General features: G+C 32.0%; 2 protein-coding genes across 6 annotated transcripts in view; one reads left to right on the top strand and one right to left on the bottom strand.

Annotated features, from left to right (window-relative positions):
- The window catches only part of alpha-Spec (alpha spectrin), a 41,578-nt gene extending 34,504 nt beyond the window's left edge, over positions 1 to 7,074 (bottom strand). For 4 of the 5 annotated variants that reach the window (XM_068772503.1, XM_068772502.1, XM_068772501.1 and 1 more), the window contains exons 1-3: positions 6,979 to 7,074; positions 5,316 to 5,410; positions 3,970 to 4,143 (exon numbers count right to left, since the gene is read on the bottom strand). In XM_068772503.1, the coding sequence (XP_068628604.1) occupies positions 3,970 to 4,143; positions 5,316 to 5,390 (249 nt within the window). In that variant the 5' untranslated portion in view covers positions 5,391 to 5,410; positions 6,979 to 7,074. Of the gene's footprint in view, positions 1 to 3,969; positions 4,144 to 5,315; positions 5,411 to 6,276; positions 6,449 to 6,978 lie in introns of those variants that run through there. The other variant, XM_068772500.1, reaches the window with a different exon arrangement.
- Positions 7,075 to 7,341: 267 nt separating this feature from the next.
- Positions 7,342 to 12,483, top strand: part of Vav (Vav guanine nucleotide exchange factor) — a 34,642-nt gene continuing 29,500 nt past the window's right edge. Inside the window, exons 1-3 of the mRNA XM_068772188.1 lie at positions 7,342 to 7,695; positions 9,060 to 9,235; positions 9,806 to 9,865. Of these exons, the coding sequence (XP_068628289.1) occupies positions 7,477 to 7,695; positions 9,060 to 9,235; positions 9,806 to 9,865 (455 nt within the window). The 5' untranslated portion in view covers positions 7,342 to 7,476. The remainder of the gene's footprint in view (positions 7,696 to 9,059; positions 9,236 to 9,805; positions 9,866 to 12,483) is intronic.

Raw genomic sequence — 12,483 nt, forward strand, 5'->3', positions numbered from 1 at the left:
AAATAGTACTTTCTTTCTGAATATGGAAGCAAGTTTTAGTTTCTATAATCAGACTGGAATAGGCAAGGAGTGCATTCTGGTAATTATTTAATATTTCATGACAAAGTGCATACATGTGTAGGGAGTATTTACACATTTACAGGGAATGGTGTATGCATGGCGTTTTAATTCAGTAGATTTTCTTTCGACCCTACTCCAGAATCCATAAAACGTCCCAAGATGACACGGATACCGCTATCATTCGAATATCGCTCGAAACAGATCCCAAGGAAAGATAACTTCCGATGTGCCCAGCCAGACGCAAGCATGCGGCAATGACAGCCTATGATATTTTCCTAGAGAACGCATAGCTGAAGCTCGGAACGTGGTATGAAATTACACCATCTCGGAAATCAAATCCTGCCTCCTTACGTAACATGCTCGACCATGCACCCCTGATACGCTCGAATGACCAGGCTCCAGTTTTATGTGACGAGAAAAAGCGATTGCCTAGCCGACATCTTAGAGGACATATGCTTCCCCAGCCTACTCCAATACGATCCAGACCACCTTCGATATTGAAGCCTTCCTCAGATTCAGTACACTCGGTTTTTTATGGCTCCTCCTTTTTGGAGACCACACATTCTACTATCATTTATTGGGACATGTACTTTGATTTCTGTAAGTTTTTCAGTATAGTTTTATTTATTTTCCTTCTATCGTTCGTCACAGTATTATCTTCTCGCTTCCTCCAAATTTTTTTCATTGTTATTGCTTTTATTTACCAGAAGACTCGGTTACGTACGATATAATTGTGCAAATCATCCGTACTTAGCCAATACGGTAGCCAAACTTCATCCAAATAATTCTTTAACTTATCTCTGTACCGCATCAATAGTATGGAAATAGGTAGCAAAATGTACTCTGTACTTTACTTTAATATATATATATATTCTATATGCACACACATACATATATGTATATATATATGAGAAAATTGCCATAGATGTAAAAGCTAGAAAGAGAAGGATAATACACAGTTACTTTGTCAGCAAAGTTTTTACACCATTTCCAATCAGCCTATATATAGTTTATTTTTTCTAATATTCGACGAAAAGTTTTGAAAAAATAGAGAGGCATAATATAGACGAAGAGAAGATAACTTCCTGATTAGCAATACGCCCATTTATTAAAAAACGCAGTTCTGCAATCAATCTAGTGGATAAGGCGAAATCAGTTAACGTGCCATTAAGTAAATAAAACTGCCGTTTCGATCATTACCTTCCTACCTACAGGATGTCCTGTTTGGACATGTATCCGCATGCGTTAATTACCGTTGTTACTAACGGGATTCCATGACCTAATTCTTCGAGACTCTATGCAGCAATGCTTATAATTTTTTATTCTTCTTTAATTAGTACTACAAGGAGCTATCATATATAGAGCTAACGTAGCACTAGAAACCCGATATACCTACACAAATAAAAGGGGATTCCCCTACGTAAATATTAATCGATTTGGAGCATTGCAACGCTTTGTACTTTATTACTCTTCATTATTTTTGATGAAAAGGCGATGTTTTGCTTATAAATATTTACAATTGCACAGGAATGAAGGTGGTAGAATTGCTAGGGGCGCGTATTTTATACCATTTTTATAGTGCCCACCATAAGCTGCCGTCTCTCCTACTTGCTCCGACTGTGGCTTCCCCGACTACTGGTGGTAAGAATATTAACTGGTCATGGTCTTTTTATCAAACATATGGTTACTTTAGGCAGCTTAGAAGAAGAGACTGTTGCCCACATGTTCGGAGTGCGAGGATAGCTCCCTATAGAGCTCCCCATCTAGGATCAAATAAATGCCTCTCCAATAGCCTCAGCGACATCAAGGCGTTATGTTATATGTTCGGATGTCTCCAAGAGTTGGGATGGCAAAACAGAGAGCCCCTATTCTACAAGTATGGGGATCGCAAGGCCCAAAAAAAAATCGGTCGCAAAATGAGCGCAGTGCCGGATGCAGTTGCGGAAACCAGTCCGTAGAGACAAAAAATATCCATTTTTTTTTGTAACATATGCTTGAGATCTCACTCGGAAGTCTCGGCTTGTTATTTTAGATAATTAACTGAATTAGGAAGTCGCCAAATTTTTGGGTTCCTTCGCCGGAAACTTCATTTAATAATTAGCTTCCACAGACGTCTTATGTACTTTGATAAGATGATTCCTGTTAAAGATAATTGGTGCCAGACAAACGGCTAAAAAACTTAGCTTGATGCGTTACTATAGTCCAGTATTTTACAACACTTTTTGTGCCATGTCCCACTTTAGGTTTTCTAAAATTCTTACGCCCCCCCTCCCGTGGGGCGTGGCCTCACACTGGGTAACACTGCTATAGTCAGATTTAAACTGACATCTGTGTCATATTTTGTATATTAAGTTGTTTTATGTCTACGGTAGAGCACCTTTAATACATTCCATGCCATGTGGGGCGTATGCGACCTGCGCAGCACTTTCCGTTTAGGCTATTTGCAGTTCATATTGAAAAACATAGAATTATTAAAAAATGAATTGTAGGGTCATCACGTATGCGCGTACGTAATGCATATTATAATTTATAAATTTTTCCCGCTAATTACAGCTTTGCAGAATTGAAAAAGTTTTTTTTTTAATTTTTAAAGTGGGTCGTATACGCCCCACGCGACATGAATGGAAAATCTTCAAAAATTGCTGTGGCACGGAACGTGATAAAAGTTTCAATAAATAATATAATGTACATTTGATATGATTGGTACATACTTGACAGTTTTTTACTTTATTAAATTTATTCATGCTATGCAAGAAACTTGACCACGTAATTACGACTAATGAAGCCATATAAGGTCACTTGAATATTTCTGCGAGTATCACATGCCATTTTTTTTTGCAAGCGAATAATTTGATGTAAATTGATTTCAGCGAAATTCAGTTAACATTTTTCAAAATAATAAAATAGAACTAATAATTCTTAATTTTGAAGTTATTGATTCCACATGTTCATAGTTCAAAGTAATCTTTTGCTGACCTAAGAATATCATAAATTTTAAAAACACGTGTGTGTTTAAAAATTTATTTATTATTTTGTAAATGTTTATACTGATAAGCTAAACCCTTTGCATTATTTGATTAGATAAATATTAAAAACCCAAACAACTTCAAACAATATGATATGAATAGATGTATAAATGATAGAGTTGGTTATATACTGCAGTACCAAAATTATCCAGGGGAGGCCAACCTGTGGCTCGCAAGCCATATGCGGCTCTTTGAATAATATTTGTGGATCTTGATAAATATACCAGAAGCTCCCATTTCATTTTCGTGTCATCTTATTTAAAAAAAAAATTAATCTGAAATACGAACACCCAGCAGTATTAGCTAACCAGCATCTGAAATAATTACTAAGAAGTGCTGTCACTAATTATTGTCCAAATTTTTAAGAATTATCAAGAGAAGTAAAATAAAGGTGTTCAATTTTTAATATTTTTAACCATATACCTAATTTGTATATTTATTTATATGTTGTCCATACAATTTCTTGATTTAATTACCTAATTGGATCACTAGATAACGGCACGCGAAATAGTACTAATTTTTAAAAATGGCTCCGGCTATCTGGGAGTTTGGTGACCCCTGGTATAATCTATAGGAAAGTCTTAGACTGAAAGCTTGCATGGGATAGAAAGGTATAAGAAACCATCCTTTTAGATGGGACAACTTCATAACAAAGATGTAGAAAGTAGATAGGCATTAGGTAATGCTATACAACACAGACAACAATATCCAACAGCAGACAAATGTAGGCTTATGACAATCCATTGTCTATATATTGCCAGACTTAAACGCGTAAACTCTGAAAACATCATGTATCCTTATACAAATAAGTAATTTACAATATGCATGTAGTGAGTTGTATAAATCAAATAGTCTTAAATTATATATATTTAACATTAAGCACCTGCAAGTTAGTGGGATCTTTGTAGCTCTCATCGCTAGCAGCCTGCAGTTTCTCCTGGATCCAGGACTCAAGTTCGTCGGCATCACGCTTGAAGTATTGGTAGCGGCGGGAGTCTTCTAACTTCTCCCTCTTAGCGCGAGCCTCCTGCTTGAAGTCTTCATAACGGTTCAGCACCTAATACAAAAAATTTTAATTTACTATTAAATGTATCCTATATCATTTTAATATTATGCTAAAATGTCAGGATTCCTTGTAACATCTGTCATGAATATATATATGGTCGAAAGTATTTTTTTAATATTATTTTTTTTCATTTAATATTGCATATCATTCAACTAAAGATGCTGCCAGTACAGAACTTAATTCTGAGTGATTAAAAGTGACACCCGTGAACTAATATTCATAAATGATAGGGTCATGTTGGGCATCTTTGAATTGAAAGCCCAAACGCTTATTGAGGGAGCTAAGAAATTAGTGACCACCCAATGCTGCAAGTTATGTAATAGGCTTGTGATAGAGCTTTCAAAGAAGCCTTAACATAGTTACAAACAGGTACAGGTTTAAATCTTGTGAAAGTAACAACATCTAATTATTACATATACAAACCAAGTATAAAAAGCAAATAAATTTTATTGACTTATTTCTTATACAATTGAATAGTTTTTCATTTTAATGATTTTCCATTTGGGGAAGCTAAGAAAAACCACAAAAATTATTAACAATCATCGAAATGATTAAACATTAAGATATGAAATCTCCTGACCCTTGTTCACACATACACAGAAGCATATCTCTGATAAATTAGAGACATGATAATTAATTGCTTACACAGTCATCCAGTACAATTATTTCCAATTAACAGAATAAATATCTCTCGAGTTAAAAATACAATGGATACTCTAATGAATATAGTAGTTAATGTGAACTATTATAATTAAAGATATTAAGTTAATCTGCTTTTAAAGGAATACAATAGAGGTAATTAAGCATTTGTGTGAAGAACTAAAAAACAAAATTTTTGTATGACGTGATAAATATGATAATTCAATATTTCATTATACTAAGAAACTTGCAGTTAAATTGAAATATATCTTTATTAAATAAATATTGAGGAAAAAGACTCTTAATAATATAACTGTCTTGTCAACTTTTATTGCTTAATTCAAAATTTATAACAGGAATCTGTCAAATTAGTCACTAATACCATTTTATTTTCATTTATGTATAATTTTAACGAAATGAAATATTATTAGGTAATGTATATAACGAAAATCAAAATTATTTATGAAAATTGAGGTAAAGTAAAAAAAAAATTCTGGTTTGAACAGAAATTATAAGTAGAATACCTGTTCACGGCGCTCCTGAATATCCTCAGCAGTTTCCAGAATCTTCACCTCCTTAGGGGGTGGGATCTGCTCCATTTTGAACTGGTAAAATGCAGCTATAACAATAATTTACAGTTATAATATAACCAAACACTTTTATCATTAACTCTAAATGTAAGAATATTATAAATTCAACAAAAATTTTCTTTATTCATAAATTTGTAGCTTCAGACAACCTACTGATTACAAATACTTTTATAACGACTATGCATTTAAAATCAATCAAGTATAGTCTGTTACTCTGAAATTGATAAAACTATTACACATAGAGAGAGCACAGATTATCTACATTATTTAAATGTCAATCATATAGTTTAAATAGACAATAACACTTTTTATTTTATTTTACACAGATTGACAGTGTAATAGAGTCCAAAACACTATCTACATACCCTGGAAAAATATAAATTAATATTTGAGAGTCAAAAATGGTACATCCAAGATAACATTAACAGTAATTTGAAATAAATGTCGGGTCAGAATGACATCACAGCTCGTACACAGCCATTACATCATACAGCCTTGTGATTCATGGCAGCATAATATTCAAAAGATTGTAAATTCTTAATTTGATAAGGATGGAATGTAAATAGGAATTTGAAAATAATCATTTTTCTTTTAAAAATGCAAGTAGGTTTTTATACCTTTATAATGATATTAATAAGTTACAATAATTTCATAAAAACGAGTTTTTAAACTGCTAGTTATTCAAATATAACTAATATTAAAGCTTTGCAAATTTTAAGCAAGCAAAAAAAAAACTAGATGTTAAATCTCTCTTTGAAATCTGTTCTTTAAATCTATAAATAAAAATCTTTAAAATAAAATGGTTCTTTTCAAAATAACCACGAACTGCTTACAAATTAGTTTAGTATTACTGGAAGTATATAGAAACAATTCATTATATGAAATCAATACAAACCTTAATGTGATTAAATCTTTTAAGTATATGTATATCCACACATGTACATTTACTGGATTACTTAGTACATCAAAGGTAGAAAACACTATGATTATCCAAAATAATCTTTTAGAAATTTTGAAACTAAGAATTTATTTTGTTATTTCACAGTATCTTTTTAGAAAGTAAAGGATTTGAACACCTAATCAATATCCTCGGTTACACTGCAGTGCCCACTATCTGTATTCGAAAGGCGTTATCTTGTTTCAATGCGGAATTATCAATTAAGGATGGAAGTACTTGGGCGAGGCAAAGTATCGACGGAGTGCGACGTCGCCGCTCCAGATTCCACGGCCCGGTATTTGTACGCATCGCCGCCTCCGCTAGTAACAAGCCGAACCACCCGGTGTATGCTATACATACTGTATACCTACCTATACATCCTCCCCTCATATACAATGACGTAATGCACAAAAATAGACCAAATAAGGATTATGACCCCAGACTAATATATACCTTTAGTTTTATAATTTGTAAATCTAAATTATCCATTAGAAAACATTTACTACTTATTTCAAATTAGTAGATAAATGTCTGTAGATCACTGATAACTTCAAATTACTCCTATACGAATAAACATGGGTGTGTCAAAGATAGACGGTAGTTGAATATTCAATATAGAAATTAATATTAAGGAATTGACCATATATGATAATTTCTTACCTGTATCCTAGTCAACTATCAGTTCCTTTAATAACGATACTTTGTCACTTTTACAAAAATTTTGTTAAATATTCGTTCGTTCGACATACAAGTCGCGTCACTCCACCTTTGATAATGTTGCTATTAAAATGCTCGTTATGCCAGCTGTTTATTGATCGACCTAATTTTCATTTATGTCAAAATTTTTAAATCTTTTTAGTAACATATATATCACTTTTAAGAATTATATAAAAACTTATAGTTTACTCATTATAAAAAAATGTCTAAAATATTATGTACGTTTATTTGTTCAAAATGCTACAAGTGTCATTTATTAACGTGGCTACACCGGATATCAGTTGTCAAAATTACTTTATTCAGCAAAGGTTGCCGTATGTTTGTTGTATCAATTTGTATGTCAATTATCAATTAACCTTCGTTAATGATGGCCCGTTGATTATTAAAAAGCAGTGGTTGGCGCAGATAATATCGAAGTGCAGTGTAATGTGTGTGTGAATAATGGCTGCTGGCGGTGAAGAGCTGTGGCGCGAGTGCGCGTCCTGGCTTACGAGATGTAGCTTGCTGCGTCCGGACCATAAGGCGAATTGGGAGACGAGTACTATCCACGACCTAGCATACACATTACGCGACGGCGTTTTACTATGCAATCTTCTGAATGTACTGCATCCTGGATGTATTGACATGAAGGATGTTAACCAGCGACCCCAAATGGCACAGGTACATTAGTATCGTCAATCGCATCCTACACAACTCTTACCGCTTATAATTCTTTAAATAAAATTATACCGACACTCTATCGATAAAATTTAGATAGTATTCATTAATAAATTTTTAAAGTAATCTATTTTTGTAGACTTGTCATTCAATAATTGTTTTTTTTTCTTTTGACATTCACTAGACAGGAAAATTTAACGTTTTAATTAGAATTGCTAATCATCACTAATATTGATAATACATTTGAAAGGACACAAAATCTGTTACATGTACAATTGTCACATGGATGTTAATTATGCATGCTGAATGTATATCATTGTACTACCATTCATGCCTGTTCAAAGTATTCTAACCTACTGAATATATTCCGCTGTTATCAGCTGCATGAATGGAAGAGACAGATTTCAATTAACATATTTATTATACACTGCATATACAACTACTGGTGTAAATACTACTTTTATATTTCTACACCAGAAGGTAAAATTTCAAGGACGTTTTATAAATTTACATATTGGAATTTAAATAATAAATTCAACTAGTATAAAGTGGTTACTAAAAATTTATTGTGTTATATGTGTAATCAATTACTATTTAAATCAAATTGTGAGATATATTTGTGGTTTTTTAGCATGTATTTTAAACATGTAGGCCTTTTCTGAACCAAAAAATCAAAGTATTTTTAATGTTTAAAAACAAACTGGAAATGAAATAAAATTAAATAATTTGGATTTTTTTTATTTCTTAACTTTTAATGACAATTCTTTAGAAAATTTCCTTTAAAAGCACTACAAATCCCTCTTGCCTCCACAAAAAAAACTTTGATTATAACAGATATTCTTCAGATTTTATAAGAGAATAGATAAGAGAACATATAATTAAAAAAAATAATAAATGTCACAGTTTTATATATGTAATTGACTATTATAAATACTAAGCCACATATAGAGATATTTGCTTATAGTTTGTTGAAGCTGTATAAACTGCAAAGGTTGATAACACCAAACAACACCAAATGTATACTTATTGCACTGGATGCACCAAGGATATTAAAATTCAAAAATCTTGTTTGCATTTATCACTTATCAGTATTAGATAGCTGAAATCTATCTACTTTACAAATGATTAGGGTACTACATTTTATTTTAAAATGGTGCTTGCAATTTTTTTAAATTTATGTTTATTAGTAATAAGTTAAAGCAACACCTGTGCATGGCTCCAAAATATGTTTGATGGCATGTGTATGAATTTATATTAGTTCTATATTCCATGCTTTGTGTAAGGCTCACCTTGGAACACCAAGCAATAAATATTCTTGATATGTAATTGTCTTCCAATCATGAAACTTAATGATACTTTATTTTCAGTTTCTATGCATGCGAAATATAAAAGTGTTCCTGAGGACATGTCATGAAGTATTTGAGTTAAGAGAAACAGACCTGTTTGATCCGTCTATGCTTTTCGATCTGTCAAACTTTCATCGAGTACTCTGCACATTGGCCAAACTCAGCCAGTGTCCAAAATCTTTAGCCAAAAACATTAAGTAAGTTGTTATTTTTATATTTATAGTGATATAATGATCTCACTTAAGAAGACTTTCACATATATAAATATATTAAAAAATTTATTTATATATATATAAATTAAATAATATAAATAAATTAAAGTAGCTATGCCAGCAGTGAATACATTCACATGTCTCATGTAAAAATTATTGCACAAGTAAATTTGTCCATTATAGGCATCTACAGCCATGCTTATAATTATGGCACACTAACTTAATGTTAGTAATGATTTTTACAAGTAAAAAAAATTAAAGAGCACCTAAAATAATAATGAATTATTACATGTAATTATTATTAAATTAATTCTAAACAGGACAATGTAAGGTAATAGAGTATTTTATACTTAAATTACAGTGATATTACATGTAAATCAGAGTAAAATTTAATTTATTAGTAAATGTTTAAGCATCCTTATCCATGAGAGCACTTCCAGAATCTCCAAAAATTAATATTAAAACTAAAAACAATTTTATTTCTTTGATTATTTTGTTTTTATTATGTACAATATATTTAACTTAAGAGCCGATATAATGTAAATTTTTTTTCAGGCCATTCTCTGCTCATAGAACTCAATCAGAAGAAGATATATACAAAGATCTGCAGTCTGTGTAAGTACCTTTATATTTAATCACCCACAACAGCTGCCTGTCTATGATTCATTATAATGATCTTATCCAATTATAGTAGTGCGAACATGTCTGTCGAAGCATCTGATTACACCATGAATGAGTCCCAAGAGAGGGCAGCGCCGGCAGAAGTTCCATGGGTGCAGTTTACAATACCCAGTGCCACCTGCGAAGACAGAGTTGAGGAGATATATGAGGATCTCTGCTATGTGAAGTTCACATCCGCCATGCCTGAGGTGGCAATTTCATTTTTAAATTTAAGAATGTTACGCACTAGAGCATGCACCTTGGAATAATGCAGTAGTGTGATGCAGCCTTTTGTAAGGTTATGCTCATTTATATGATAATTCTTTCCGGTGGTACTGCTGACAGTTTGCCTTTTAATAGGATGAGACAGTTATTATTTTTTTTGTAAATTATCTATTGTAGTAAACATATATTATTTCCCTGATTCTTGTTTTCGAGCAAATTATGAAATATTTACATTTAATTGATCTAATACATAATTTGAATACAATGTTGTATTCAAATCATGTATTAATTTTATCTACTAATTAGCATATCAAGTTTTGGTTAGAATTTAAAGTAATTTTGTAATATGCTATCGAAAATTTTCTAATTAGACAATGTTTTTATGTATATCTATCAGAATAATATTGCGATGTAGTCTTCTTTAAGTAAAGTTTCGTAGTGCACGCGCTGATGTGTGAACTGTACACCGTAGCAGCTGTGCCGTCTCTAGAATATGTTTACGCCGTTTTCTGTATGGAAAACAGCCGCTAAAAATAGTGAAATGTATAGACGAAATATAAGTTTCGACCGCGAATATTCTCAATGAACATCGGTTCTAAGAAATGATTCACTTCGTAAATATTTAATTTGGACTAAATCAGGAAGGTTGCTTGTTATACACGTACGCAAATAGGAGGGGCTCCAGAAAAATAATATTTCGTACAACTTCAAGAATAACCACAGACAATCGTGTTTAACGTATTTAATTGTAGCTATTAATTGACTAACACGCGCAGCATTTAATTGGTCTTGCGGCCTTAAGTTTATTATTTTTAAATTGATACGATAATGTATTTGAATATAAAAGAAATCGTTTGAAATTCTATATTACAAAATTGCCTTTAATAAAATCTGATCGGATTGGATAGACCAATTTTAAATTATCAAACATATGTAAATAAACCCTTTGTGTTTTTTTTTTTTGTTATTATTACATGTCGATTGGCTTGAAAAAGTCACGAACTATACGCCGATAGGAATGTAATATAAATTTTTAGATATCCCTATTTAAAATTAAGTAAAAACATTTTAAAAGAAAGTTTTTGAAAAAAAAAATTCTTGGAAGACTTCACGGCGCGAATACCGGGAAAAGCGACGCATATTTTGAATATAAATTAGAAAAAATTAAGAAAGAAGTGAGAGAGGTATTGTTTACGACATTGTATGACTCTTTCACACATATTACAATTTTTTTACGTATGTATTTATTCGTTGCTGTATGTTTACGCGTGAGCCGCGTGCATGTGTGCGTGCGCGTGACAGAGGACGTGCGCGTTGCCGGATGCGCGTTCAGTTTGCGTATGATAATGAAGTAAGATTATGTGAGTCTACACGTGATCGGCCTCCAGTCTCTTCACGGCTCGCGGTGTAACGGACCGGCGAGTCGGAAGGCGTCGACGTCGGAAGTTAGCTGAATAACTTATAAACTCACGTACTACAAAGTACGAGTTGTTCTTAACCTTCAACAATTCTATATTGTTAATATCAAAATAATATTTACGACACAAAATTTTACGGACAAGGGATGTTTAGAAAGAAAAACTAATAAAAATATCAAGAGGATAGTTTTATAAATACATTACGCTAACAATGTTTTTCCATAGATAAATTAAAAAAAGTTAAGGGTTTATGAAGCGTAATGTATAGCTATCTATATATATATATATATATATATATATATATATATATATATATATATATATATAAATTCGTAGGACCGGAACATAATGTCGTTTCTGTTGACATATTTTACAGAAAATCCGATTTTGTTACCGCTCCGGTATTGAAAATTTGTATACTAGACGGCAAAAGGTAGTTGATAACGAAGATGAACATATTGTTGATAAAAATAAAAATTTGTCAAAAATGTAGTCGCGAGAACTTAAGAAAGCGACATTACTTTTCAGTCCCTCTAATGAAATGAGACCGTTTTGTATTCTTACAAAATGTACAGCCTAGTGGAAAATCTGCTACAGAAAAACGAAAGTCTGTTCACATCTTAAAATTCATGAGATCTAAACTATGAATAAATTTTGAAGGTCTGGAATAGGCAATGAGTGTTGAAATATTGATTGTTAGTAGAAATTCCATTGAGCGGAACGTTTTTTCGGAATTCGTTGGCTTGTAATATTTCGTTTTTAATGTTCAATGATTTCATATTGATTTCGTTTAATATTGAATTTTTATTTTGTATTATTATATTAACGGTTTTGGATGACTTGGGTAGGTTATTTGTGATAGGTTTTTGGGGTTGTTACAGCTTCATCTAATTGGATTTTTTTTCTGATCTGGAACCTTTGAGGTATTTG

The sequence above is a fragment of the Battus philenor genome, unplaced genomic scaffold (assembly GCF_028537555.1).
Source record: "Battus philenor isolate CCGP_79_NKW_IND1 unplaced genomic scaffold, ilBatPhil1.0.hap1 SCAF_5, whole genome shotgun sequence".
In the NCBI taxonomy this organism is placed as follows: Eukaryota; Metazoa; Arthropoda; class Insecta; order Lepidoptera; family Papilionidae; genus Battus; species Battus philenor.